We start from the raw sequence: 26,993 nt of genomic DNA on the forward strand, positions 1-26,993 counted from the left end.
GAATTGTCTTACGATTTCTCATGAGGCGCAGGAGTGCAAAGATTCAGACTCAGTCTAAAGTGGCCCTTCTAATATTAATATAGCTTATCATTATATCATTCACTTATAGCTGTAATGTTTAGGCCGATCACGATAATGATTTACATTTCACTCTTTATATTCCCTGGATGAAAAGAGAGGTTTAATTATGCAATAATCCCTAAGTTTTTAAGAGCTCGTGAAAGAAGGCCAACCTCAATTTAACCCAATTTTGGGGGCCTACCAAAGGTAATGATGGTTCTTAACTGTTGTTTGCATCTGCTAATTCCTTGTTCTCATCATGCCTTTGTTGTAATTCTCTACTAAAATCATAAACCATCACATGCAAAAAGAAGTTCACCTACCTTATTTTATTTTTTAGTGGCTTGATACTGCATTCGATAGGATCTTTAATTAAGCACTATCTGTTATTCTTGCACCCATAATGATTCTCTTCATTTTACAATCATCAGCTACACAACAAACTTTCAGACCCCATATCCCAACTCTTTTCTCTTTTTTTTTTTTGTTCATATCATGGGTCAAATTCTAGTTTTAGTAGTTTTATTGTGATCCGAATTAGAATTTAGTCCCTATACCATAACCTGACGATTTTTTAATCATTCGACTTCTGTTTTTGTTATTTTGTATCAATCAATCCCCTTCATATCTCACTGGGTACATCACACTCACAATGCTCTTCGAGATAAAAGATCCTGACATCTACTGAACCCATTCTTAAACATTTTTCAAAACTATCGTCATTCTTTAAACGATCCTCTACCCAAATGAAAAGGGACGAATCATCAACTATCACCCCTCAAATCCTAAATTTAAGTATTCTGAAGGACCAGAATCATAATTTGGGCTACATTCTTCCGAAAGAAAGGTAGCTAGAAAAGCTACATAGAACCGACACAACATGCCACCTACTGAACCATAAATAGCCTTTGCCAACTGAACATCGCAACCCCATAGCTCCCCTCTGTGTTTCTCTGGTGAGAAAATAAAGTGAAAGAAGATGCCAATGGCTGCCGTAAACACGAAAGAAGTCAATAGAGGAGCTTGGACAGCCGAGGAAGACAAAAAGCTGGCTCAAGTCATTGAAGTTCATGGTCCAAAGAGATGGAAATCAATTGCAGCAAAAGCAGGTTCTTTCCCACTTTAACTGTTCAACATGTTCATCCATATGATTCAGCTTATGGGTTCCATTTTTCTCAGGTCTTAATCGATGTGGGAAGAGCTGCAGATTGAGATGGATGAATTATCTGAGACCCAATATAAAAAGAGGCGACATATCAGACCAAGAAGAGGATCTCATACTAAGGCTTCATAAACTGCTTGGAAATAGGTATGTTATTTATACATATAGGATATGATTCAGTTACATAGTTTTACATTGATTTATAATCATTGAATTAAAAGAAATTGGGTGTGATTATAAATAAAAAATTTCCTTTCTCCGACTCCCAACTATCTCATTATTTCCAGTCTTGATATTTTCAGGAAGTAAATATAAGTATTAAACATTGATTTTTTTTTTGTTAATCCAATAATTGTAAATCATTATAAAAACTCATTAATTTTATGTTATAAACTTGGCTCCTAACATCAAATATATGTCTGGTTTGCTGGTGGAGTTGCTTTTGTCTCTCTAAAACAGAGTTTGTTTTAATATGATTTTGCAATTTATGGGTCAATAATTAAAACAGATTATTTTATTGTTCAAATTATGGTTTTGATCTTTCTACTATATTCATATTTGTAATTTAGTCCCTATAGTTCGACATATTTTGGTGCTTCTAATTTTATAATGTCATTTTTTTGTCTAAATAATTACATTGTTAACCATTTCGGTTAAAATTCTTACATCATTTTTCTCTTAAAATACATCTTTCAACTCATCATGTTGATATATATATATATATATATATATATTGCATCAGAAGGGGTGTTTTTAAGAAAAATATACACCATCAGTTTAATGGAGATTGTTAAATTAACTATTTGGACTAAACAATGATATTATAAAAGTGAAGAGATCAAATTATGCTGAATTAAAGTAGAAACAATAAATCCGAAATTCGAACATAATAGGGGCACCGAAATCATAATTCAACCCTATATTTTCGATTAGGTGGTCTTTGATTGCCGGAAGACTACCAGGCCGAACTGATAACCAAATCAAGAACTATTGGAATTCTCATTTAAGCAAGAAAGTAAGGCGAAACGAGAACCAAAACAAAGGCTCGGAAGCACAAAAATCGGTGCTCGAGAACTCGAAAGAAACCGAGATGATCATGGGATCGACCGGAAGCGAAGAAGGTACATCAAAGAGAGATGAAACGTTACACGATTTTGGCAGTGAGGAGCCTCTTGATTGGGAGTGGATGAGTGACTTCATTGAAATGAACGAGAGCTGGTTCAACTTTGCATGATATTTGAACTCTGTTTATGTCCATTTCAAATGGAAATTAGATTTGTTTGATCTCGTTGTTAATAAAAGTATGTTGCATTGGCATTGGCCCATTCTGTATTTTGGTCTCAAATCCTCTGATGTTTCGTTTTGGATCTCATTTCCAAAAGTAAATTCTTCGGAACATATTTTTTTTTTCTTTTTTCATTTAACACAGTCGAATTTGAATCTTATTTAAAACAACATTGAATCTTTTATTTATTCAACCCACAAATCTTAGTTAAAGTCTTAAAGACATGGTGCATGTGTCGCGTTTTAGAGATACGAAGATATTAATCTCACGTCAGAGAGGAAAAAGGAGGTTATGGAGTATGAAAGCGGTGATAGGAAGTTCTACCGTACGGCAGTTTTAATATTCGTCTAAGAAAAGATATTATCGATATTGTTATTGTTTTTAATAAAATCAGTAAAAAATTACAGAAAACATTATTATTTCTACCAAAAATATTATTGAGCGCTTTACCGAGATTGGTAATATATCCGGTAAAGCATTACCTAAAACATTTTTTTTTACCGGATATATTACCAAACTCAGTAAAGCGCCCAATAATAACAAAACCAGTAAAAATAATAATATTTCTAATAATATTTTACCGATTTTGCTAAAAATAATAACAAAACCAGTATCGCATATTTTAACCGTATATTAGTTTTCGCACGTGAAACTTTCTAATAATGAAGAGGATAATAATATCCTTTATATATATATATATATATTGAAAATAGGATAATAATATCCTTATTAGAGCGATTATTTGTCGATTACTCTTGTCGATGGGATAAATAGGTTGGACAATCCTAATATTCATCCGTGATGAGAACGTTACGAGATTAGGTGAAAAGGTTATCATATTTTAAAAAGATAAAAGATATTTATTTAATATTAAAAATATTAAAATATTAAAATAATCATATTGTCGTAGGGATGAGTACGAGACTAGAATCCGATGGGTTCTAACTCAACTGGATTAGGTCAATTTTTTTAAAAGAATTTCATCATCAATTCGGGACAAATTGTGTTTTTAGAATATATGTTCGGGTCAAAAATACCTGATCCAACTCGACACAAAAAAAATAATATAAATTTACCTTATATATTTAGGGATAATTTCAATAATAGCCCTCTATATATTAGTTTTTTCAATTAGATCCTTATTTTTATTGAATAAAATTGATATTTTTTTATGAAATATATTTATTTCATATGGGATCGAATTCAAAATTTATCTCAAAAATTAGAATTATACTTTTTAAAAAATTAAACATATAAACTAGTTACATTCTAAAAAATTATGAAAAATTAAAATTTAAAGTTATATTGTATTTATCTTAGATTTATCAATATATATATATATATATATATATATATATATAATTTAAGGTTTTAGGTTTTTTTAGCTTTGATTACTAGTTGTTGGTAGGGATGGCAACGGGTCGGGTTAGGGCCGGGTTTTGATCAACTTGATTCGACCCGACCCAAAAATATATCATTCACCGATATCCGATTCAAATTTTTAGAGTATAAATTCGACCAAATCCTGTATAAAATAATGATTTAATTAAAAGATAATAAAATTTTAAGAAAATTACATTATTATGCTCGGGTCGGATAGGAGTTTTTTCATCCTCCACCTGAACCCAACCCGACCCAACCTCGTCCCTTAAAAAATCGACCCGAATCCGATTTTTTTTTTTTAAAAATCCAACCCAATTAAATCGGGTTGGATTGAAACCCGTCATATTCGGATTAAATTGTCGTCCTTAGTTGTTGGTTGGCCGCCGACTATAAACTAGACATGTGATCGCCCTCACAGATTAGTTTGTTCGCTTAGAACAAACATTGGGCCGATTGACTAAGATTTGCTGATCGAAGTTCTTCGCTGTTAGTTGCCCAAGATTCTGATGCAATGGTGCCGTGTTTGTAAACCCTGGTACTTCTTGATTCATTATTATTGTGTACCTCTAATAACTCCCTCCCTTCCCTTCTTGGGATGCCATCTAATCATCAAGGTCAAGTCTCCTCACAAGGATATCGTGTTTGGTCGAGCCGCAATCTCCGATGCCGGACCAGATGTTGATGCTTGGCCTCCCATGTTCAATGAATCGATTGACGGCGGCGATGGATTTTCCGGTGACTCTAGTCCTGGTGCGAAATATTTGCTCGACTCCCGAGATGGTTTGATGCTTTTCCGACATCCGTCAGAGAATAACTATGTTTTGTGGAATCCCACCACCAAGCAGTTTCTTCTCATCCCTTGTCCGGACAAGTCGGGAATTTTTACTGTTCTTGCAGTGGGTATTCGACACTGGAAAGCATACAGAGAGATGGATTTTTTAAAAATCATTAGCTTCTCCGAAAACAAAGAGATTTTGGACGTTTTCTCTTCACGTAATTCAACATGGCACACTCGCAAGGTCCACAACTCCAGCCCACTAGTTGATAATAGTACATGCACTTTAGATAAAAGATACGTTTACTTGCACGGAAAGGTATTTATATTATGGCATCCCGATGTCCTACTATGGTTCGCCGTCGGAGACGAGAACGGGAACTTCGATGTCGATTTTAATTTCATTTCGCCCCCAGACACCGCGACTACGAAGGGGAGGCCAGGATATATCGGTTTGTGTGGGGGACGTGTTCAGCATGCACAATACGACCAAGCTTTAAAACTTGTGAGAATCTGGGTGCTTAGTGTTGATGATCGTAAATGGACTGGGATTTGCCGTCTTAGTCTCAAGGGATTGAGCAAACATCCTCAACTGGTTGATCTGAGAAGCATGTTCCCTGCCGTGAGAGCCAAATTCGTGGGTTTAACATCCGATCCCGCATCGGACGATGGTATTATCTTTTGGATCACGAATATTAAGGTCCGCTTTATTCAAGAAAATATAGGTTATTTTCATTTTTTTTTATTTTTATTAAAAAAAGTTTGATAGTAAAATTAGAAAACAATTTATAGAAAATGAAAATAAAAATAAGTGAAAGTATGAAAACATAAAAAATTTCAGTATTTTTATTAAAGTTATTTTGAAAATTTGAAAAATAAAAAAAAATAAAAAATCTAGAATTTTAACTTAACTTACATATGTTCAAATCTTTCTAACAATAATTTTTTGATTTAATGGTATCTAAAAGCCTCAATCTTTTTTCAAAATAATATGGTCCTCTATTTTTTTCACTCTATATTGACCTTAAACTAATTTTTTAATAATTTATTTTTTAGCATTTTTATATTTAATGTATAATATCTTAATAATTATTTTTATTTTATAATTAAATAATACCTTTTTTTAAAAAAATTGAATAAGTCCTCATAATTTCTAAAATATTAATTAGGCCCTCAAACTTAATAAAAAATCAATTAAACTCATTTACAACATCATTATCATTGTGTACTGCCACAATAATATAATGAAATGTTGCATCAATATTGTAGATTATCATATAAACTTTTTGAACTGTCATGTAATCTTCTTCACAGTTTGATTCAGTTGGTCAAAAAATTAAATAGATTTTTTCTGTTATGATTTTTTTATCAATTTTATTGCTTTTCCATAATTCACATGTTAAATTTATGTAATGAAATTTTTTAATAATTATATTTTAATTTAATTATTTAATAACTATTTATTCATCTGTATTTTAAAAAATTAGATACAAAATATATTTTTCATAATTTTCATTTTTTAATTTAAGTTTTCATTTATATTAGCCAAACATGTTTTTTTAATTTATAAAAAAATAAAAATAAAAAATTATTTTCTAGAAATAAAAACAGAAAAAAAAAATTTAGAATCAACGGATCTTATCTTCTTACTATTACATTTTGGTTCCGTTGCCATGCTCGAACGTCTTGATTAATGACGCACTCAAACATAATGCGGTTTATGCCTTGGCTTTTACTCAATGCCTGGCCTCTTTGGTGCTTGCTCGCTATCCTCGGATCCAGGCCGAATTAGAACAAAAGATAGCCTTTTCTTCCTTTTCCTCGTCTTTCACCAGTTTTAGTTAATTTGCTCCTCACGTTAGTGAAGATCAATTAGGAGTTTTGGTTCATTCTTATTTATGTTTGACTTCTATATTTGTGATTGTTTATTTAAAATTATGTAGGTTTATTTGTTTAATATTTTTGAACACTAGGGATGTAATCAAGTCGAGCTTAAATTGCAGCAAGTTCGAGCTCGACTCAATATTCAGAACTCGATACTCAAAATTATCCATATTTAATGAATGAAGTTGTTTTATTTTTAAAGAAAATGATATATGGGATAAAATTGAGAAAAATCAAATTATACCCATAATTAACTAGAATTATACTTTGAAAAAAAATTAAACAGATAATCTAGTTACTCTCTTAAAAAATATGAGTAGTTAAAATTCAGATAAAACGTAAGTTTATACTTTGTTTCCATATTAGATGGTATTTCCTTTTAATTTAGATAATATGGGGTTTTTGCTTCTTCTTCTTTTAGTTTTGATTACTGGTTGTTGCTTCGCCGTCGAGTGTAAAGGGGTTTGTTGGCCCTCACAAATTAGTTTGTTCTGGTCAATAATTGATAAATGCTTAATTTAGTTAATATTTATCTTTTAAATTATTCATTAATCATTGGTTTTTGTGGCTTAATTGTTCATTTTCATTCATTTTCTGTGCAAAGACATCAGATTATGGAAATTGCACTAAAAGGAAAGAATTCTGCAATTTTTTTATTTATTTTTGGAATCGAAGTTGTATTAGTGGGCATGGAATTCGGACATGAAACATCCGACGAGGCGATGACGTCAGAACCTTCTAGAAAATCCAGTCAGCGTTTCTAGAAGAAAGAATGAATTGACCGCACGTTTCTGGAATTCGAATTTGGATCAAACTCAAGTTTAGGATAATATTTTAAACATTATATTTTATCTTTGTATTTTAGTTTAAATAGGTTTTAGTATTTCAATTAGGATTTAGGATATTATTTTAAATAGTATTTTAGTTTATCTTTGTTTTAGGTATTTTAGTTTAAATAGTTTTAAGTGTTTTATTAGGATAAAAGATATTATTTTAAGAATTATCTGTAGCTTATTTTTAGGAATTTGAAGGCTATAAATACCATCTAAGGGTAAGCCTAGAAACATATCTCTCTCATCTGAGAATTAAATATATATTTTCTTTATAGCTTTCTCTCTATTTTCGCACACTTCCTTATTTTTCTTTTAAATTTCGTTTTCAACAATTATGCTAAGTATGACTTTGGTCATGTTTAACTAATTTTCTTTTAAAGCGAAGGCTAAAGCGAAGGCTCAATTCCAAACGTGAAAATTGTAAGGCACTTAAATCACTTCAGATTTTTCTCTCTATTTTTTGAGCTTACTTTTCAAATTAAAACGATTTCGACATTGGTCTAGATGTTGTTATGGTTAACGTTTGAAGAAGGATTTACTTATTGAAGCATATTCAACTTCCCGAGAACACACTTAGCAAAATTGTTTGCTAAGAGGAAACTGAGATCAGAATCAGTTATTGTTTAAACGACACAATCCGAGTTGGTATCGATGTCCTTGTGAGCCGATCTGAATCTTGAAGTAAAAATATGTTTCGATGATCCGAGGAATTTGAGGCAAAGTTGAAGTCTGAGACTGCTTTCACTATAAGTTTCTTTTTATCTCAATCTCTTTAAATTATTTATTTAATTATTTCTTTTATTTAATTCTTATTTTTTATTTTAAAAACAACTTTTAAAAATCCCCTTTTTATTTTACTACTATGATTTATTATTTTATTTTCCCTTTTATTGATTATTATCAATTTTATTTTATTAAATATTTTAAACTTTAACTTGAATTCTATCTCCTCTTAAAATCAAGAAACAATTTTACTAAATCAAAAACACCACAATCCCTGTGGATTAACCCTCATTCTCTATACTACATTTTCCTTTCTATTTAAGAAGCCAAAATTATTTTGATAGTAAAACGACGGTTATCAAATTGGCGACGTTGTCGGGGACTAACGACAAGTACTGATTTATTTTTCTAGTTTTTTATTTATGATCAGAAGTAATCCAGGTGAATTAATAGATCTAGATCCTAAGATCGAAGCACGAGCACGAAGAATCCACATACAAACGTTTTGAGAAAATATAAAAAGACAAGAAAAACAATAGCAAAGTTCAGAAACAGAATCAAATCCGGAGTCAGACTCTAAAGCAGACGTATACAACATCCCAATGGCAGAAGGAGAACAAACAATCCGAGAGCTAGCCTCAGCTCCTGTCACTCAAACGCCACTATGCATCAATTTTCCTAGTGGCGGGACTCCGTTTCAATTAAAGACGGGACTCATTCATCTTCTTCCCACCTTCTACGGCTTTCCCACTGAAGATCCGTACAAACACTTGTTGGAATTCAACATGGTTTGCACTAGCATGAAAACACAGGGAGTTACCGAAGATCAAATTAAATTGAGAGCTTTCCTTTTCTCTTTAGTCGACTTGGCTAAAGATTGGTTATTTTATTTACCTCCTAATTCAGTTAATTCATGGGTTTACATGAATCGGATTTTTCTTAATAGGTTCTTTCTAGTGGCTAAAGCGAGCGAATTACGAAGGAGCATTATGAAGGAGCATTATTTCCATTCAACAAAAGACCAATGAAAGTCTTTATGACTATTGGGAGTAATTTAAAAAGCTTTGCGCACGTTGTCCGCAACATGGATTAAGTGAGAAAATGTTATTTCAATAATTTTAAGAAGGTCTTTTTACCAATGGAGATAAAAATGGTAGATGCCACCAGTGGAGGAGCATTAGTCAACATGACCCCAACAACAACAAGGGAATTAATTTCAACCATGGCAGCCAAATCTCAACAGTTTTCAAGTGACCCACCCGACGGGTTCACTAGATAAGTACATTTTCCCTTGAAAATAAGTTAGATAAATTAACTGAAGTAGTTAATTCACTTGTTGCAGGAAAATATGAAGCAACAAGATTATGTGGGATATGCACAAAGCTAGACCATCCGACAGATTGCTGCCCGCTGATACAAGAAGGAGGCAATGCAAAAATCAATGTTGTAGGGAACTTTCTAGGTTCTCCACAAAGACAATACAACCCATACATCAATACTTATAATCCAGGATGGCGAGACCACCCAAACTTCAACTATGCGGAAAATCAAAGACCAACTTATCAACCAAGACCTCCTCCTCAACAGCAAACGTAAAAACCATCATTGGAGGAACTCATAGAAAAGTTAGCAATTTCACAAGAAAAGTTCATTGCATCCCAGGAAAAATTCCAAAGCCGAACCGAAACACATCTTCAAGAGTTAGATAACCAAGTAAGCCGACTAGCTCAAACTATGGAAAAATTGGAATCACAAGGAATACTACATTCTCAAACGGAGTTAAATCCGATAGAAAATGTTAGTGCCATCACACTCCAAAGTGGAAAAGTTATCTCAGCCGAAGTTCTAACAGAAAAAGCCACACATCATAAAGAACAAGAGGACACGCCACCTTCAGAAATACAAGGTACGTCTTACTCACATCCTTCTCTTTCTTCTCATGAAATCGCGTCACCACCCTTCCCATAAAGGTTTGATGAAGTGTGATAAAAGAGCTTAAGAAAGGGAGATCTTAGAGGTGTTCCAAAAAGTTCAAGTTAACATACCTATTCTTGAGGTAATTCAACAAGTACCAAGGTATGCTCGATTCTTAAAAGAACTTTGCACTACAAAGAGGAAATTAATGGGGCACGAAAAGGTAAATTTGGGAGAACATGTCTCTGCAATTTTTCAATGTAAGCTCCCACCAAATATGAAGGATCAAGGTATGTTCGTGATACCTTACAAAATAGGTGATTTTAAAATTAAACGTGCAATGTGTGACTTAGGAGCTTCAATTAATGTTATGTCATTTTTTATTTATAAAATGATTACTAACGAGCCTTTGAAAGAAACATGAATAACCATACAGTTGGTTTATCGATCTGTGATCTATCAAGTGGGAGTGATGGAAAATGTCTTAGTAAAGGTCGATGTATTATTTTTTCCTGCAGATTTCTATGTCATTGAAATAGAACATGATAGGTTGGATTCTTATTCCGAGGTACTCTTAGGCCGACCCTTCCTAAGCACAGCACATACAAAGATCGATGTTAGAAGTGGTATACTAACAATAGAATTTGATGGTGAGATCGTTGAATTTGATGTTTACAAAGCAATGAAATGCCCTGATCATGTTGAAAGAATTAACTCTGTTGATGTTATAGATCCTTTAATTGATGAATATATTGAATATAATTTTTCTTACGATCTTTTTAAGGATTCTGAACTTTGTCACGAAGTGGATGAAATGGAGTTTGAAAATATTAATTATATCAAGTCTGATTTATCTTTCTCTAAAACTAGAATTTTACCTTCTATTTTGTAGGCACTTGATGTAGAATTGAAGTAATTACCGGAACATTTGAAATATACCTTTTTGGGCGAAAATGGAACCTTAACAGTGATCATCTCAAGTAAATTATCCGAAGGTGAAGAGGAAGCTTTGGTAGAAGTGTTGCACTCTCACGAAGAAGCAATATGATGGACCATTTCCGAAATTAAAGGATTAAGTCCATCGACTTGCACTCACAAGATCAAAGTCAAGAAGGAGCAAAGCCATCACGAGAAGGACAACACTGATTAAATCCACCGATGATGGAAATAGTAAAGAAAGAAATTCAGAAACTCCTTGATGCTGACGTAATCTATCCAATATCATATAGTAATTGGGTAAGTCCGATTCATGTGGTTCCCAAGAAAATGGGAGTCATAGTGGTTGAAAATCAAGAAGGGGAGTTAGTGCCAACAAGATTTCAAAACGGATGACGAGCATGTATTGATTACAGGAAGTTGAACTCTCTTACTTGAAAATATCATTTTCCTCTTCCTTTTATAGAGCTTGTATTGATTACACTATCATTTTCCTCTTACTTGAAAATATCATTTTCAAAACGGATGACGAGCTTGTATTGATTACACTATTATTCGACTACATAAAAAGAACTTTTGCTATAATTTTTGCTTTAGAAAAATTTAGATCTTATTTGCTTGGCACTAAAATCACTGTTTTTTCTGACCAAGCATCTATAAGGTATTTGATGAGCAAAACAGAAGCAAAACTGAGGCTTATCAGGTGGATCCTGCTTTTACAGGAATTTAACTTGGAAATCAAAGATAAAAAGGGATGCAAAAATATGGTTGCGGATCACTTGAGTCAAATTCCCCTTTCCACATCCGAACCACCACTTAGAGAAGAATTTCCTAAAGAAAAACTGATGGTGGCGCAAAGCATAACTCCATAGTTTGTGAACATGGTTAATTATTTGGCCACATATAAGTTACCATGAGATTTACCGAGAGCTGAAATCAATCGAATTAAGCGAGAATCCCGATACTATATTTGGAAGGATCCTTATTTATAGAAGTACTGCTCGGACCAGGTAATTCGGTGATGTATTGCCGAAAGTGAGGTAAACTCAATTTTACAATTTTGTCATTTTTACTCTTGCGGTGGTCATTTTGGGCCAAAGAGTATAGCTCATAAAATTCTTGAATGCGGTTTCTGTTGGCCTAACATCTTTCGGGATTCTTATCTATTTTGTAAAACTTGTGAAAGATGTCAACGTACAGGTAATTTAAGCCGTAGAAATGAAATGTCGTTTAATTCTATACAAGTTTGTGAGATTTTTTATGTTTGGGGAATCGACTATATGTGTCCTTTTACTTCGTCATTTGGAAATACTTATATTATTTTAGCTATAGATTATGTTTTTAAATGGGTGGAAGCTAAAGTCACTCGGAATAATAGTTAATTTTTTTAAAATTATTTTTCCATGTTTGGCATGCCACGGGCTATAATAAGTGATAGATGAACACATTTCATAAACCGAGTGATCGAGTCACTAATGAAGAAATTTGGAGTAACTTAAAGAATTGCTACCGCTTACCATCCACAAACAAATGGACAGGCGAAAGTATCAAATCGGGAAATTAAAACAATTCTTGAGAAAATTGTTAAACCGAACCGAAAGGATTGGAGTTTAAAATTAACCGATCCACTTTGGGCATATTGAACTGCTTATAAAGGTCCCATTGGGATGTCACCATACCAGTTTGTTTTCAGTAACCGATTGAGTTAGAACATCGGGCTTATTGGGCCGTTAAACAATGTAACATGGACATGGATGCAATTGGTGAAGCTCGGAAATTACACATTTAAGAAATTGAGGAAATCCGAAGAAATGCCCATGATAATGTTCGGATAAATAAAGAAAAAACAAAAGAATTTATCGATAGTAGAATTTCTTTTAAAACTTTTCTATCGGTCAAAAAGGTTTTATTATTTAACTCAAAATTTAAACTTTTTGCAGGAAAGCTCAAATCAAAATGGCTCTGACCATTTACAGTAACTCAAGTATTTCCTCACGGTGTTGTTGAAGTCGAAGATAAATTAGGAGTTCGATTTAAAGTTAACGGTCAAAGATTGAAGCCGTATTATGAAAATGCTCCGATTGCTCTAATCGAAGAACAATTTAGAAGAACACACACTTTGAAAATCAGGTCGTCGAGCTAATGACGTTAAACAAAAGCGCTTGATGAGAGCCAATCCATTTTGTTATATTTTTGTTTTATTCTATTTTCATTTTATTTTATTTTGTTTTATTTTTATTTTATTTTTAGCAAACCTTATTTTCATTCTATTTATTCAATTTTAATTAATTTTATTTTTCTCTAAACAGATCCAAATTTTGATCGAATGTTTAACGAAATAATAGTGTTTCACGTCTGGAAGTAGGAGGCAGACACACGTTAGCATAACCCAACCCCCCAAGAGGCGCATGTTATCATACCCCATATTTTTTGTTCACTCCTCTGCCGAAAATTCCAAGTTTGAAGCTACTTTTATTTCAAATTTCTTTTTATGGACCCCACTTTATCTATCATTATCTCTACCTTTACAATTCTAAACCAATCCCAATATTATTTCATTCCACCTTTTTAGTTTTACTCAAAGTCAAACTTTTTTTTCTTTTCTTTTTTATTCCCCACATGAAAAGCCCCCCATAACCCAACAATCTTCTTTCTTATTTCATACCAGCTACACCACTTTCAAACCAACTGCACTGCTGTTGCTATTCACCTCACAACTATTCTCCGTTCTTCACCGCTTCTAGTCAATTGCAAGACATCATGGTTTCAACAAAAATTCTAACTTTGGTCGCTACTAGACTGGGGAGTATTCATTTTCCATCTCTTTGATTTTCAATTTAATATACGTTTTGGGACAAAACGGGATAAATGAGGGGGGAAGGATAAGCATGTGTCAAATTTTCCTTGACTTGTTTAGTTTTTTGAAATTGAGTTATTCTGATGTTGACATGTTGGGATCGTTGGTTGCTAGTCTTGAATTTCGCTTTATACTCTTGCTTCCTTTTGGATTATGATCATGTTTTGATCGAATTTAATTTGCATGATTGGTGATTGGTATAGCTGGTAAAGTTTTTGTTAAGTATTGATATTTCATGCTTTTGTCGATAAAGATGAACTTGACTCAATGCATATAAATTTTTCTTGTGAGATTTGAGCCTAACGAACATACATTTTCGTTCTTGCTCATTGTTTGACTTGAGTGTGCCGGACTAATTAGGATGTTCTAGAACTTGTAATCACAATGCATATCGAGACTAAATGTTGAATGCAATGTTTTAATGTGATAGGGGCACCTAGGATAAACCCACTTTTCCCAAAAAGCCTACCCGTTTATATATCCACTAGTGAACCATATTTGAACCTATTTCCCTTTCTTTGTTTTACACCTCATAATGAAACCCGAAGCCTTTCTTTTTAATTTTTCTCTCTTTTCACACCCTTACTGACACTTGAGATTTTGTATCAATCTTGTTCCACGAAAAAAAAATATTTCGAAAAAAATAGCAGAAGAATCACTGTTTCAAACAGCAAAAAAAACCCTTCGTTCGAAAAAAATGAAGGAAAAATCGATCGTTTCAATTGTCTTTCATCTATACTTTTTCCTTGTTTTGTTTTCATTGCACTTTATGTTAATTCATGTATTGTTCTTAATTATTTAGATCTCTTGTTTCGGTATTTTAAACCTTCTTTTAGCCTTTTCCCTGCCCTAACCTAAGCCCCGTTACATCATGTTTAAGACCCCTTGATTATGCATTATGTTCATTTTTGTAGTGGATACTTGATTGGATTCCAAGCCTATGGTAATATTTTGGTTAGTTTTTGTTTAAGTGATTTCATTTACCCCAAACACTTTGAGCGGATATGTGTGAATTTTTGTAAGGTATTGAGTCATGTTTCATTGAAGTTGACAATTAATTGGGATATCTTGCTTACTTTTAAATTTTCTTAGTTGTATCTTTACTTGATTGTAACTTGAATTCAGCAAATGTCATGGACTTAGCTCAATTGGGAGTTTGAGGAATAAATTGAAATTGAAGATGATAACTTGTGATTTTGATTTATTAATTGAGGAATGCTTGAGGACAAGCATTGAAATTGAATAAGTAAGGGGGAATTTGATAAATGCTTAATTTAGTTAATATTTAGCTTTTAAATTACTCCTTAATCATTGGTTTTTGTGGCTTAATTGTTCGTTTTCATTCATTTTCTGTGCATGATGTCAGATTATGGAAATTGCACTAAAAGGAAAGAACTCTACAGTTTTTTTATTTTCAGAATCGAAGCTGGATTAGTGGGCATGAATTCGGACATGAAACATCTGACGAGGCGATGATGTCAGCACATTCTAGAAGATCCAGTCAGCGTTTCTAGAAGAACGAATGAATTGACCGCACGTTTCTGGAATACAGATTTGGATCAAACTCAAGTTTAGGATAATATTTTAAACATTATATTTTATCTTTGTATTTTAGTTTAAATATGTTTTAGTATTTCAATTAGGATTTAGGATATTATTTTAAATAATATTTTATTTTATCTTTATTTTAGGTATTTTAATTTAAATAGTTTAAGTGTTTTTATTAGGATAAAAGATATTATTTTAAGAATTATCTTTAGCTTATTTTTAGGAATTTGAAGACTATAAATACCCTCTAAAGGTGAGCCTAGAAACATATCTTTCTCATATGAGAATTAAATATCTATTTTCTCTCTAGCTTTCTCTCTATTTTCGCACACTTATTTTTCTTTTAAATTTCGTTTTCAACTATTATGCTAAGTATGACTTTGCTAATTTTCTTTTAAGCCAAAGGCTAAAACGAAGGCTCAACTCCAAACGTGAGAATTGTAAGGTACTTAAATCGCTTCAGATTTTTCTCTCTGTTTTTTGAGCTTACTTTTCAAATCAAAACGATTTCGACATTGGTCCGGATGTTGTTATGGTTAACGTTTGAAGAATGATTTACTTATTGAAACATATTCAACTTCTTGAGAACACACTTAGGAAAATTGTTTGCTAAGAGGAAACTGAGATTGGAATCAGTTATTGTTGAAACGATAAAATCTGAGTTGGCAGCGAAGAATTGTTCTTGTAAGCCGCCGTGAATCTTGAAGTAAAATTATGTTTCTATTATCCGAGGAATTTGATGTAAAGTTGAAGTCTGAGGATGCTTTCACTATAAGTTTCTCTTTATCTCAATCTCTTTAAATTATTTATTTAATTATTTCTTTTATTTAATTATTATCTTTTATTTTAAAAACAACTTTTAAAAATCTCCTTTTATTTTACTACTAATATTTATTATTTTATTTTCCCTTTTATTGATTATTATTATTTTATTTTATTAAATGTTTTCAATTTTACCTAGAATTCTATCTCCTCCTAAAATCAAGAAATAATTTTATTAAATCAGAAACAACACAATCCCTGTGATTCGACCCTGTTTTTTTATACTACATTTTTTTTATATTTAAGAAGCCGATATTATTTTAATAACAAAACGACGATTATCGTTAACACCCTCTGAAACTTAAAGTAGAAAGCCCACTCTCCCTAGTCTTTCCCTCTTTTCCCCTCTGTTTTCTCTCTTTCATTTAGCTGCTTCTCTACCCCACACTCCCAAACCAAAGAAGGGAAAAAAAAAAAGGAACTCACCATCACTGGGCAACATTGATGTAATAATTTTACCTTTGCTTGCTTACGTTTTTACCTTCACCATAACCATCAACAGCTGTCAAATCTGTATTTGGAGCTTAGTGCCTTTATTCATAAGAGAATCCGTATTTGGTAATTCTAGTCGTGCAGTGATATGTGTTAATAATGCTGTAGGGGGTGTTGCTTGTTGCTGAAGACATAGCTGCTGCTTCTGATGTGCATGCAGAGCAAGGTATGGGTTTGGTCATGAAAGAGAAAAAAAGCAAACATTGCCTGAAGCTTACAGACCAGCTAATTTAAGGTGTTTTGGGTTTTTATTTTATTTTTATTTTAGGGAAGTTTTGGTTTTTTTTTAAAAAAAAGAATAGGGTAAATTACACATTTACCACCTAAATTATTATTTTTGACCCATTTTAGTTCTTAAACTTGAGTTTTGTCAAAACAATACTTAAAGTTTAGTTTTTTTTCATTTTAGTACCCCGCCGTTAAAAACTTTAGTTTTTATTTTATTTTTAGTATCACCTTCAAAATTTAACATTAAATATGTAGTTTACCCAAAACATAATAGATTTTTCGTGGTGGATGTGAGAAAAATACATCATTTGTTATAAAAATAAAATAAAATGGTAGAATACACAAATAATCTTTGTGTCCCTATTAAAAGTTGTATAATAATCCTTCGACTATAGAATGCTATTTTGTTGAGTTCTTTGACTAATAAAAATTACAAAAATGATCACTCAACTATTTATATATTCCAAACCTATTTTTTTGATAAAATGATGATCATCTAAATTTGACGTTAAGGATGATTGAAATATAATAAAATCATATTTTAATGATGTCTAGTGGCTATGTCGTTGCTTTTAAGCACTAGTTCAATGACATAATGCTTCAAGTATTGACCCAACGAGATAATGTAAATGGAGAGCTGATCCATAAAATATAGCTCAAACGATTCTAGGATAATATTTTATCATATCTCGGTCAATAGGTAATGTCCAACTCAAAGGTGAGTTTGGAAAACATGAATAGTGAGGTGTCCATTTTGTAACTTTTCATAGTCAGAGGACTCAATAAAACAACACTCTATAGTCGATGAATCAGTTTATAACTTTTAATAGTCGAGAAACTCAACAAAGAGGTGCCCTATAGTCAGGGGATCAGTTGTGTACTTTACCTAAAATATAAAAAGTGAATTATATTTGTTTACTTTGTGATCATGTGATATTTGTTTTTAACCCCCCACCGTAACCATAAAAAATGCTAACGAATCTTCCTGCATTCTTAGGTTTCCATGAACAGAGCTCGCTTGTTACAGCTATGTTGCATTAAAGCGGTAAACATTTAAAAAGTAGAGAAGGAAATAATTTTCACCTATTGTAAAATACAGTTCAATGGAAACCATTGAGAAAAACCAAAACCTTTTTCCCTACCCGCGGTTTTATAAATAGAGAAAATAACCTCAGTGACCAAAAATCCCATATAATATATGATTTTAACCAACTTTTTCCGGATTTGTCAAAATGACCAACAAAATCGCAATGCGATCGCTAATTCGCAACGCGATCTCCATTATCGCAAATCAGTTTCCAGATTCGCAACGCGATTATTATTATCGCAATGCGATTTTCCAATTTCGCGTTGCGATTTTCCCAATTCGCAATGCGAATAAGTAAATCGCAATGCGAATTTGGAAAATCGCAATTCGATACTGACTATCGCAACGCAATTTTCCTAATTCGCATTGCGATTTACGTATTCGCGTTGCGATTTTCATAATTTCACAATGCGAATACGTAAATCGCAATGCGATTAAGTAAATCGCACTGCGATTAAGTAAATCGCAATGCGAATTAGGAAAATCGCAATGCGAATACGTAAATCGCAATGCGAATCTGACTATCGTAATGCAATTTACATAGCGCCATTCGTATTAACGCGTATTTTTTTTTCAAATTCCAAACACGAATTTTTTCTTAATATATCGGAAACTGAACCGTCCACAGTAATCGCAACTCATAACCTCAAACCTAAAATCACAACACTCAGTCCCATCTCCATCTCTCACTCTCTACGGCGAAATCCGTCCCCATCTCCGAAGATTTCCATCCCCATCGCCGGCGAAATCCCTCACAACCATTCACGGTCAGAAATCCCTCACAATCATTCAGAAATGGAAAATCAACCTCCGAGGGTTAGTTTTTTTAATTATTTTTATTTTGAAAATTTTGCATTATTTTAGGTTTTTCATATTGAAATTGATGATAAGTTTACTGGTAATTTTAATAATAGATTAACCATTTCACTTAGATTTCTTATTAAATTCATTCGATTGCTGCCAATACTGCTAAACTTTTTAGTATTTAACCCTGTGAAGTTAGTATTTGTCTTTGTTTTGTCTTTTGGTTGAAGTAATGCAGAAAAAGAATTAGTTTCGAGAATGACAATCGCAACGCGGAAATGACTATCGCAACGCGAAACCAAAATCGCATTGTGATTTTCATTTCGCGTTGCGATTTTCATTTCGCGTTGCGATTCTCTCGTTGCGATAGTCATTTCCGCGTTGCGATTTTCATTTCAACCAAAAGACAAAACAGTGTTGCAAATTTTAGTTTCAAGAATAAACTACTATTTATGTTTATTGTTTTTGGTATATCTTCACAGTGTAGTTTTTGGTATATCTAACTTGGTATGTTTATTGTTTTTGTAGAAATTTTTTTTTGGCTTCATTGACATTAAGGAATAAAGTTAGCCTAGCCACTACAATTGCTTCGAAGCTTTCACCTGCACAAAGAAAATTGTTTGAGGAAACCTGCTTCGGGCCATGGCTGAGAGTACATCATTCGGGTGGAGATGCTAATTTGACCCATTTGTGGCTTCAAACCATGACTAGCGATCTACCCGACAGTATACAACGTGGTGAGGAAGAGATATGGTTTCATTTTCCACCGGCGTATACTTGTTTTGGGCGGAAGGAGTTCTTCTTAATCACTGGTCTACGATTCGGACACGATGATGTAGGCCGGTACACTCGTCATATCACCCGCCCATCATGGTTATCCAGGGTTTTTCCTGATGAGTCAATAGAGAAGCCGAACTTACACGTCGACGACATGAAGAAATTGTTTAATAAGAAAGATGGTTTTACTCGGATGAATGACGTCGATGTTGTCCGAGTATGCCTTCTACTACTTTTGTATGCCGACTTTTTAGGCAGAGAGGCCAGACAACCTATTCCTCAGGAGCTAATATTATTGGTAGAGGACCTAAATGCATGGAATCTGTTTCCGTGGTGTTCGTATATATGGAAAGCTACCTGGACTAAGTTGTCGTCTGCCTTTGATGACTGCAAAAATTTGCGGGTCGATGGGTCGAAATACACTTTGTCAGGCATTGTTTGGGCTTTTAAGGTAATAATTTCTATATAATGTTTTCAAAATTATAATTAATTATTTAAAAATTACTAATGTTTGTTATTATATTATTTGTAGATTTGGATATTCGAGGCTTTCCCCAGCATGCGGACATATGCATTAAAAACCTCAAATGATATTCCTAGGGCTATTTCCTGGAAGAGGAAACGTCTGTTGGATTGGGAAGACTTAATACCATATGCGAAAATAAATAATGTAAGTTAACACAAATACTATCATATATAAACAAGTTATTAATAGTAGACGTTTAACTTTGTTTGAGTTTTTATATTTTTAGGAGGCCAACACTCCATTAATGAGACTGACACCCACGGAGGTTGAGCTTGCCACTGATTGGTGGCAAGCTAGTCAGCGTTTTCTTGATGGCACGAATGATGAGCAGCCTCCACTTCCTCCACTTCGAGAGCCATCACCTCACCCAGAGCCATCACCTGATCGACCCGACTATACACCTCTACAACGAGAGCCATCACCTATCCCGTCACATCATCGAGCCTCTTCTCCACCATCACCTCATGATAGGCGACCGACAAAGATGCCACGACTTCTATCTCCCTGTTCTCCACCTCCACCTCCACGGGATGAGTCAAGGGAGTTACGTGATGAGGTCAATGCCTTGCGTGAGGAGATTGGTACTCTACGCGATAACGATGGTGCATGGCGTGTGGAGATGTATACTTTACGTGGTGAGATTGCCGCTCTACGTGAGATGGTAGTATCGTTGCAGAATGAGGTTCATACTCTACGCAACGAGGTAAGTTTAAGATTTTCCATATTTAACTTGATGATAAATTTACTCGTAATTTCACTTAGATTAACCATTTCACTTAGATTGCTTAGTAAATTTATTCGGTTGCTGCCAATACTGCTAAACTGTTTATTAACACTGTGAAGTTAGTATTTGTCTTTTGTTTTGTCTTTTGGTTGAAGTAAATTTATTCGGTTGCTGCAAATTCTGCTAAACTGTGTATTCTTTAACACAGTGAAGTTAGTATTTGTCTTTGTTTTGTCTTTTGGTTGAAAGTAAATTTGTTCGGTTGCTGCCAATTCTGCTAAACTGTGTATTCTTTAACACTGTGAAGTTAGTATTTGTCTTTGTTTTGTCTTTTGGTTGAAAGTAAATTTGTTCGTTTGCTGCCAATTGAAACTATTCTTCTTCTGCAAATTGAAACTTGAATGAATTGCATTACTTCAACCAATAGACAAAGACAAGTACTAAGTTGACAGTGTTGCAAGTTTGAAACATATTTGCCTTTGTTATCTGATGCATTTTGTGAACTATGATAGAATAATGACTTGGGTGAATTCAATGCAAGTTTGAAACATATTTGTCTTTGTTTTCACTGTTTAAATATCATGTCTGTTTATTTACTGATATTTGTATTTAATTATTTAGCGGACCGATAAGGTGGTACTTTACGTCGTGTTTTCTTGCACGACAGAGTTCACGCATCAGACGGCGTGCACGTGTTATTAAGTCTCCGTACACCCCAATAGTGCGAAGACACCGCAAGAAGAAGCCCGACTCGCCTGTCATCCCTCAAGAGTCCACTCCTATAGTTGAAGAGGCCCCTATCATTCCTCGAGAGTCCCCTCACACCGTTCAAGAGGCCACTGTCATCGTTGAAGAGGTCCCTCCCACCATTCAAGAGCCTGATTCACATGGCGTCATATGTAGGATTCTTGAAAAACCCTATGACGTGCCAGACATGATGGATTCAAATTGGCTCTCGTATGAGTTACCGGCCAGTACCATACCGGTATCTGAAGTTGAGAGGAGACAACTACCGGACACAATTCTAGATAACACCCTTTGGGCTAAGACCGTAGTTGATTTTTATCTACATGAGCGGAGCCAGGGGTGTTTCACTGACATATGCAAGCTCAACGATGATATCTATTTGTTGCTTGATCGGTCTTGGTGGGGCGTATTATTAGGGGTCGAAGACAATGGCTATTTCGATGGAGGGGTAAGTCTTATATTTTTCTTATATTTTAATTTGATTATTTTTTTTTAAATTTATGTAAGTTACTAATATATGTCTTTTTTTATAAAACAACATATCGATGCGTGGGTGTCACGTCTTCTAATAATTAGGAAACTTAAGGAAAATAAAAGAAATACACGATATACAATTATGCTGACGTCTTTTAACGTCGTTCACTTGAAGAATCAACGAGATGAATCATTTTTGTTGGGCAATGGACAAGCTAAACTTTATCCTGCATGGTGGGAGGTCGATAAGGTTAGTATTTATTTTAGATTGAGTTTAAAGGTATTCATAAATAAGTGCGCAAATGAATGAATTATTACTTATGATTGCAGGTGTTTATCCCTGTTTTGGAAAGTAAACATTGGCTTCTCGTCGAGCTTCAGCTCCCATCCCTTAAGGCAATAGTATATGACAACATGATAAATTACATATCATTGGCTGATTTAAGAGATATTATTAAGGGATGGAGCTCTCATTTGGCTAAATTCTTGGATGCGATAAATTATTGGACTCGTTCTGGAATCAAGAAGCCAAAGAAGCTCAATATTACAGTTAGCAGAGACGAGACCGCACCACAACAAACGAAAGGACCCAGAGGGGATTGTGGTCCTCTCGTATGCTTGGCGTTGGAGCGTTTGATCACAGGAAGTATAAAGTATCTACCTCCCACCGATAGAGATAGAGCTGCAGTAGGCTTGTGGTTTCGGCATTATATGGCTAGATCGATATATACGAGACGCTGCCTACCTGCATCCGCGTTATAAAAATGTCCATAAATAATTGGTAAGTTTATAGGCTTGTGGTTTGAAAATGTTTGGTTAAGTACCTAGAATTCAATAATTTGTTGTTTGTAGGTTTTAGATGTGTAGAAAGTGTTGTTTGAGCAAATGTTTGGTTTATGCAGGTTAATCTTAGAAGTGAGCTACGTGAAAATGATGTATGGCTGCAAAAGTTGATTCAATAGTAGATGAGGAAATAAGAATTATTGCTTATTTTTTGATTGTTTAATTGATTTGTAAAAGATGATTTGTAAAAGTTGATTTGTTTAATTGATGTGAACATAATTCTTATTTGTGCTTGTTTAATTGATTGAAATGTAATGGTTGATTTTGTTGATTTCAATCTGTATTATGTTGAAGGCAAAAATGACTATCACAATGCGAAATGAAAATCGCAACGCGAAATGAAAATCGCAACGACAAAATCGCAACGCGAAACTAAAATTGCAACGCGAAACTAAATTCGTGTTGCGATTTTCATTTCGCTTTGCGATTCCCTCGTTGCGATTTTCATTTCGCGTTGCGATTCTCTTGTTGTGATTTTCATTTCGCATTGCGATTCTCTCGTTGCGATTTTCATTTCGCATTGCGATAGTCATTTCCGCGTTGCGATAGACATTAGAATGATTGCAAACGTCATTTTCGTGTTGCGATAGTCAAATGATTGCCTAATAAGTGATAACAACTGAACAGATCATAGCAATTTTCAAACTCAAGTTACTAATACATGCCTAACTGAAAATGTTAAAAGTTCACACATAAAATCTACATAATACAACGTTTGCATTTAAAAATCACCTAAGTTAACAGTCCCAAAAGGTGAAGCCAGTTGTGATTGGGATTTTAAAGATGATTACGATTTTGATTGCCTTTTTCTTGACACCATATGAGCTTTGGATTTTGATGAGGATCCATATTTTGGTAGAGGAAAAGATGATTGTGATGGCACTGGTGATCCACATGTCAACCTTGTATGACCACTTTTCTTGCACCGACTACACGTCGATCTCTTCTTCTCTTCACCCTTAGACGGTATACGATCATGACTTTTTGGTCGGCCAGGTAGCCTTCTGTCCATGGCTAGTGGCAAAACTGTTTGTAAGTCATCTGGTATGTCCCACTCATAAGGATGTGGAATAGGGTAGACAATCTCGCCATAAGTCTGTCGATATACTTCTGTAGTGTAGCAATCCATAGCGTATGCGCTTGAATCATCTTAGTTTAGATGAAGAGAAACTTTTATAACATGGCCACACAGATAACCAGATGTTTGCCATTTCATACAACTACACGTCTTTGCATTTAGATCGACAAGCCCATTTAAGTTATTATCCAGTACTTCAAACAAAGTGTTTGAACATGGTTCAACTCTCCATGACGTCGACTTCACAACACGTTTCGTTATCTTTTTTTCTGTCCATGGTGTAACACGATGTTCCAATATTCCTGTAAATTTAAATAAATAATACTTAGTAAAATATATGATAAGTTACGAATTTAAAGAAATAATACCTGCATGGTTTCTTTTCTTGTAGTACCACTGTTGAATAGAGACTCGAAAAAACTCCATTAACATAGTAATGGGTAATTTCCGGGAATGACGGCTTAGAGCGTTGATTAATTCTGCACTATTAGACGTCATGAAACCATATCTTGCTCCAAGTTGATGTACTCTTGACCATCTTTCAAACCCGACATCTTCTAGTGTTTGAGCACACTGAGGCAAAACACGTCTTAAACAGTTTATATGCTTATTAAAATCCACTTCCCGATAAGCTTTTATAGCCTTCCAGTATGTCCATTTGTGATTTTTATACCAGCAGACCTTGATTTTAGATTTCTATACAAATGAACACCACAAAGTCCATGAAAAGCATCTGGGAAACACCTTCTAACAGCGTTGTCAATTGAGTTTGCCCTATCGGATATGATTTTCAGATTGCTAATAGGACATATGCAATCCCTAAGAGGCCCCATAAACCATGTCCATGAATCAGAGGTTTTAGATTTGCCAACCCCGTAAGCTATTGGCAATATCCCATTGTTAGCATCCATGGCTACTGCTAATAAGTTTACTCCAAGGTATCGACCTTTCAAATGTGCTCCGTCAACTATAATAACTGGGCGCATGCAAGTAATAAACGAACGAATCTACAAAATAATATACACAAGAAATATAATCATTTAAATGTGAAATGCATGTAACTAACAAAAATGAGTCAACATAATTATATTGATTTACTAACCGCAGCACCAATGGCGATCAACAGCAACTCAAAGCGTCCATCTCTATCTGTTTTGATATGAGTTACCGACCCAGGATTTTTCAGCTTTAAATTGTGACAATAAGCCGGCAGTTGGGCAAACGATGCTTCTGGCGACCCCCTCAACAATTCCAAGGCATAACATTTGGCTCTCCAAGCTTGAGAATATGATATACTAATCTTGAACCGAGCATTCATGTCAGTCATAATTTCATGTCCCCGATATACCCTGCCATTCAAAAACATTAACTCAGCCAGAAAACCACCCAACACCTTTTTGTTTGCCTGTCTATGGTGAGGAAAAACTTGGGTTCTTGAACATGTATGTTTATCAATAAAAGTCCTAACTTGAAACATTTCACAATCTTTTATCCTCTTTGCAATCATACGCCACGTACAGTTTTTGTCAATCATACACCTTGTTTCGAAACGATCTTTGCTTGATTTGTTAACTTTTAGTTGATAGCCATCTTCCACACATTTCGTATACAAAGCTATCTTCAAGTCTTCCTTTGTATCAAAACAATCATCTTTCTTGATACAAATAACTTTTGTGTAACAATCAACTGCTTTCTTTACCAACTCTTCTTCCGGTAGCTGAAGTAATTATGGCATATTCCAATTATACTCCCGTGGCATTTTCTTTTATTCGGGGACTTTTTCTTATTCTTTTTCTTCTTCAGGATTATATGAATTACAGAATGGATGTTCAACATGTTCATTCACAGTCGTAACTTCCTCCTCATTATCATCAACAACATCTTTCTCGGCAACGGCTGTTTCATCATCAAAATTCGGGTATTGACCAATATCAAAATCATTACACGCAGGGTCTGTTTCTTCTTCTGAAACATCATCAAAATCCGAGTATTGACCAATATCAAAGTCCGGGTATTGACCAAGATCAAATTTCGAATACTGACTAGTACTCACAATTTTTTCTCTTGGCTCATCATCGTCTAATTGGTCAATACGAAAACCGAAATTTGGTGCTGAAAGTTGATTGGGATTTGGATTAGAGAAAGGTTGTGGGTTTTGAGAAAAACTTAGTTGATTACTACCCGCTACTGACCCAACAATACTACTTGTAGGTTCAACAACATACAATGTAACATCATCACTTGAAACACTAATGTAAACAATGAATCGTTCAGCATCTTCATTGTCAGTTAACAAATAAACTTTACCATTTCTCTGATAAGATAGCCTAAATCCACTTAGGGGCTCTAAATTCAATTTCTTTGAAACACGTAACATTAGAGTTTCATAAGTTAACTTTTTTAATGACAGTTTTAGTTGAAGATTCATGGGTAAAGGCATATATTGTAAAACACCATGAACATTCTCCCATGACCCTCCAAAACACAAATCTATCCAAACATGATCAACATTAGATGATTTCATGGTTGTAAATTAATTTACTAAACAAACGAGCTGCGAAACTAAGACCTGTTGCCGGATAGGGAAGGATGTCGTTGGATATAGGAACGGATGTCGCCGGAAAGAGTGATAGATGGAGATGAAATGAGTTGCGATTCAGGGATTTAGGTTATGAGTTGTTGCTGCTGCGTAGATATATACACAAAGAATTTGTGTTGCGAAACTAAAACCTGTTGCGAACTTTGAAAATCGCATTGCGATTATGTATTATCTCGTTGCGATAGTCAGAATCTTGTTGCGAAAGTCAGAATCGCGTTGCGAAAGTCAGTATCGCGTTGCGAAAGTCAGTATCACGTTGCAATTTTGTATTATCGCGTTGCGATAGTCAGTATCGCATTGCGATTTTCCAAATTCGCATTGCGATTTTGTATTATCGCGTTGCGATAGTCAGTATCGCATTGCGATTTTCCAAATTCGCATTGCGATTTACTTATTCGCATTGCGAATTGGGAAAATCGCAACGCGAAATTG

At 34.1% G+C, this 26,993-nt stretch overlaps 1 protein-coding gene across 1 annotated transcript; it reads left to right on the forward strand.

The window, feature by feature from the left end:
• The first annotated feature begins 1,009 nt into the window (after positions 1 to 1,009).
• Positions 1,010 to 2,468, forward strand: LOC120147836 (transcription factor MYB114-like). The gene is made up of 3 exons (XM_039161118.1): positions 1,010 to 1,169; positions 1,240 to 1,369; positions 2,156 to 2,468. Exons 1-3 carry the CDS (start codon positions 1,040 to 1,042, stop codon positions 2,454 to 2,456), a joined length of 561 nt encoding a protein of 186 aa, XP_039017049.1. The 5' UTR covers positions 1,010 to 1,039; the 3' UTR covers positions 2,457 to 2,468.
• Positions 2,469 to 26,993: the final 24,525 nt, after the last annotated feature.

The sequence above is a fragment of the Hibiscus syriacus genome, unplaced genomic scaffold (genome assembly GCF_006381635.1).
Source record: "Hibiscus syriacus cultivar Baekdansim isolate YM2019G1 unplaced genomic scaffold, ASM638163v2 tig00110944_pilon, whole genome shotgun sequence".
NCBI lineage: Eukaryota > Viridiplantae > Streptophyta > Magnoliopsida > Malvales > Malvaceae > Hibiscus > Hibiscus syriacus.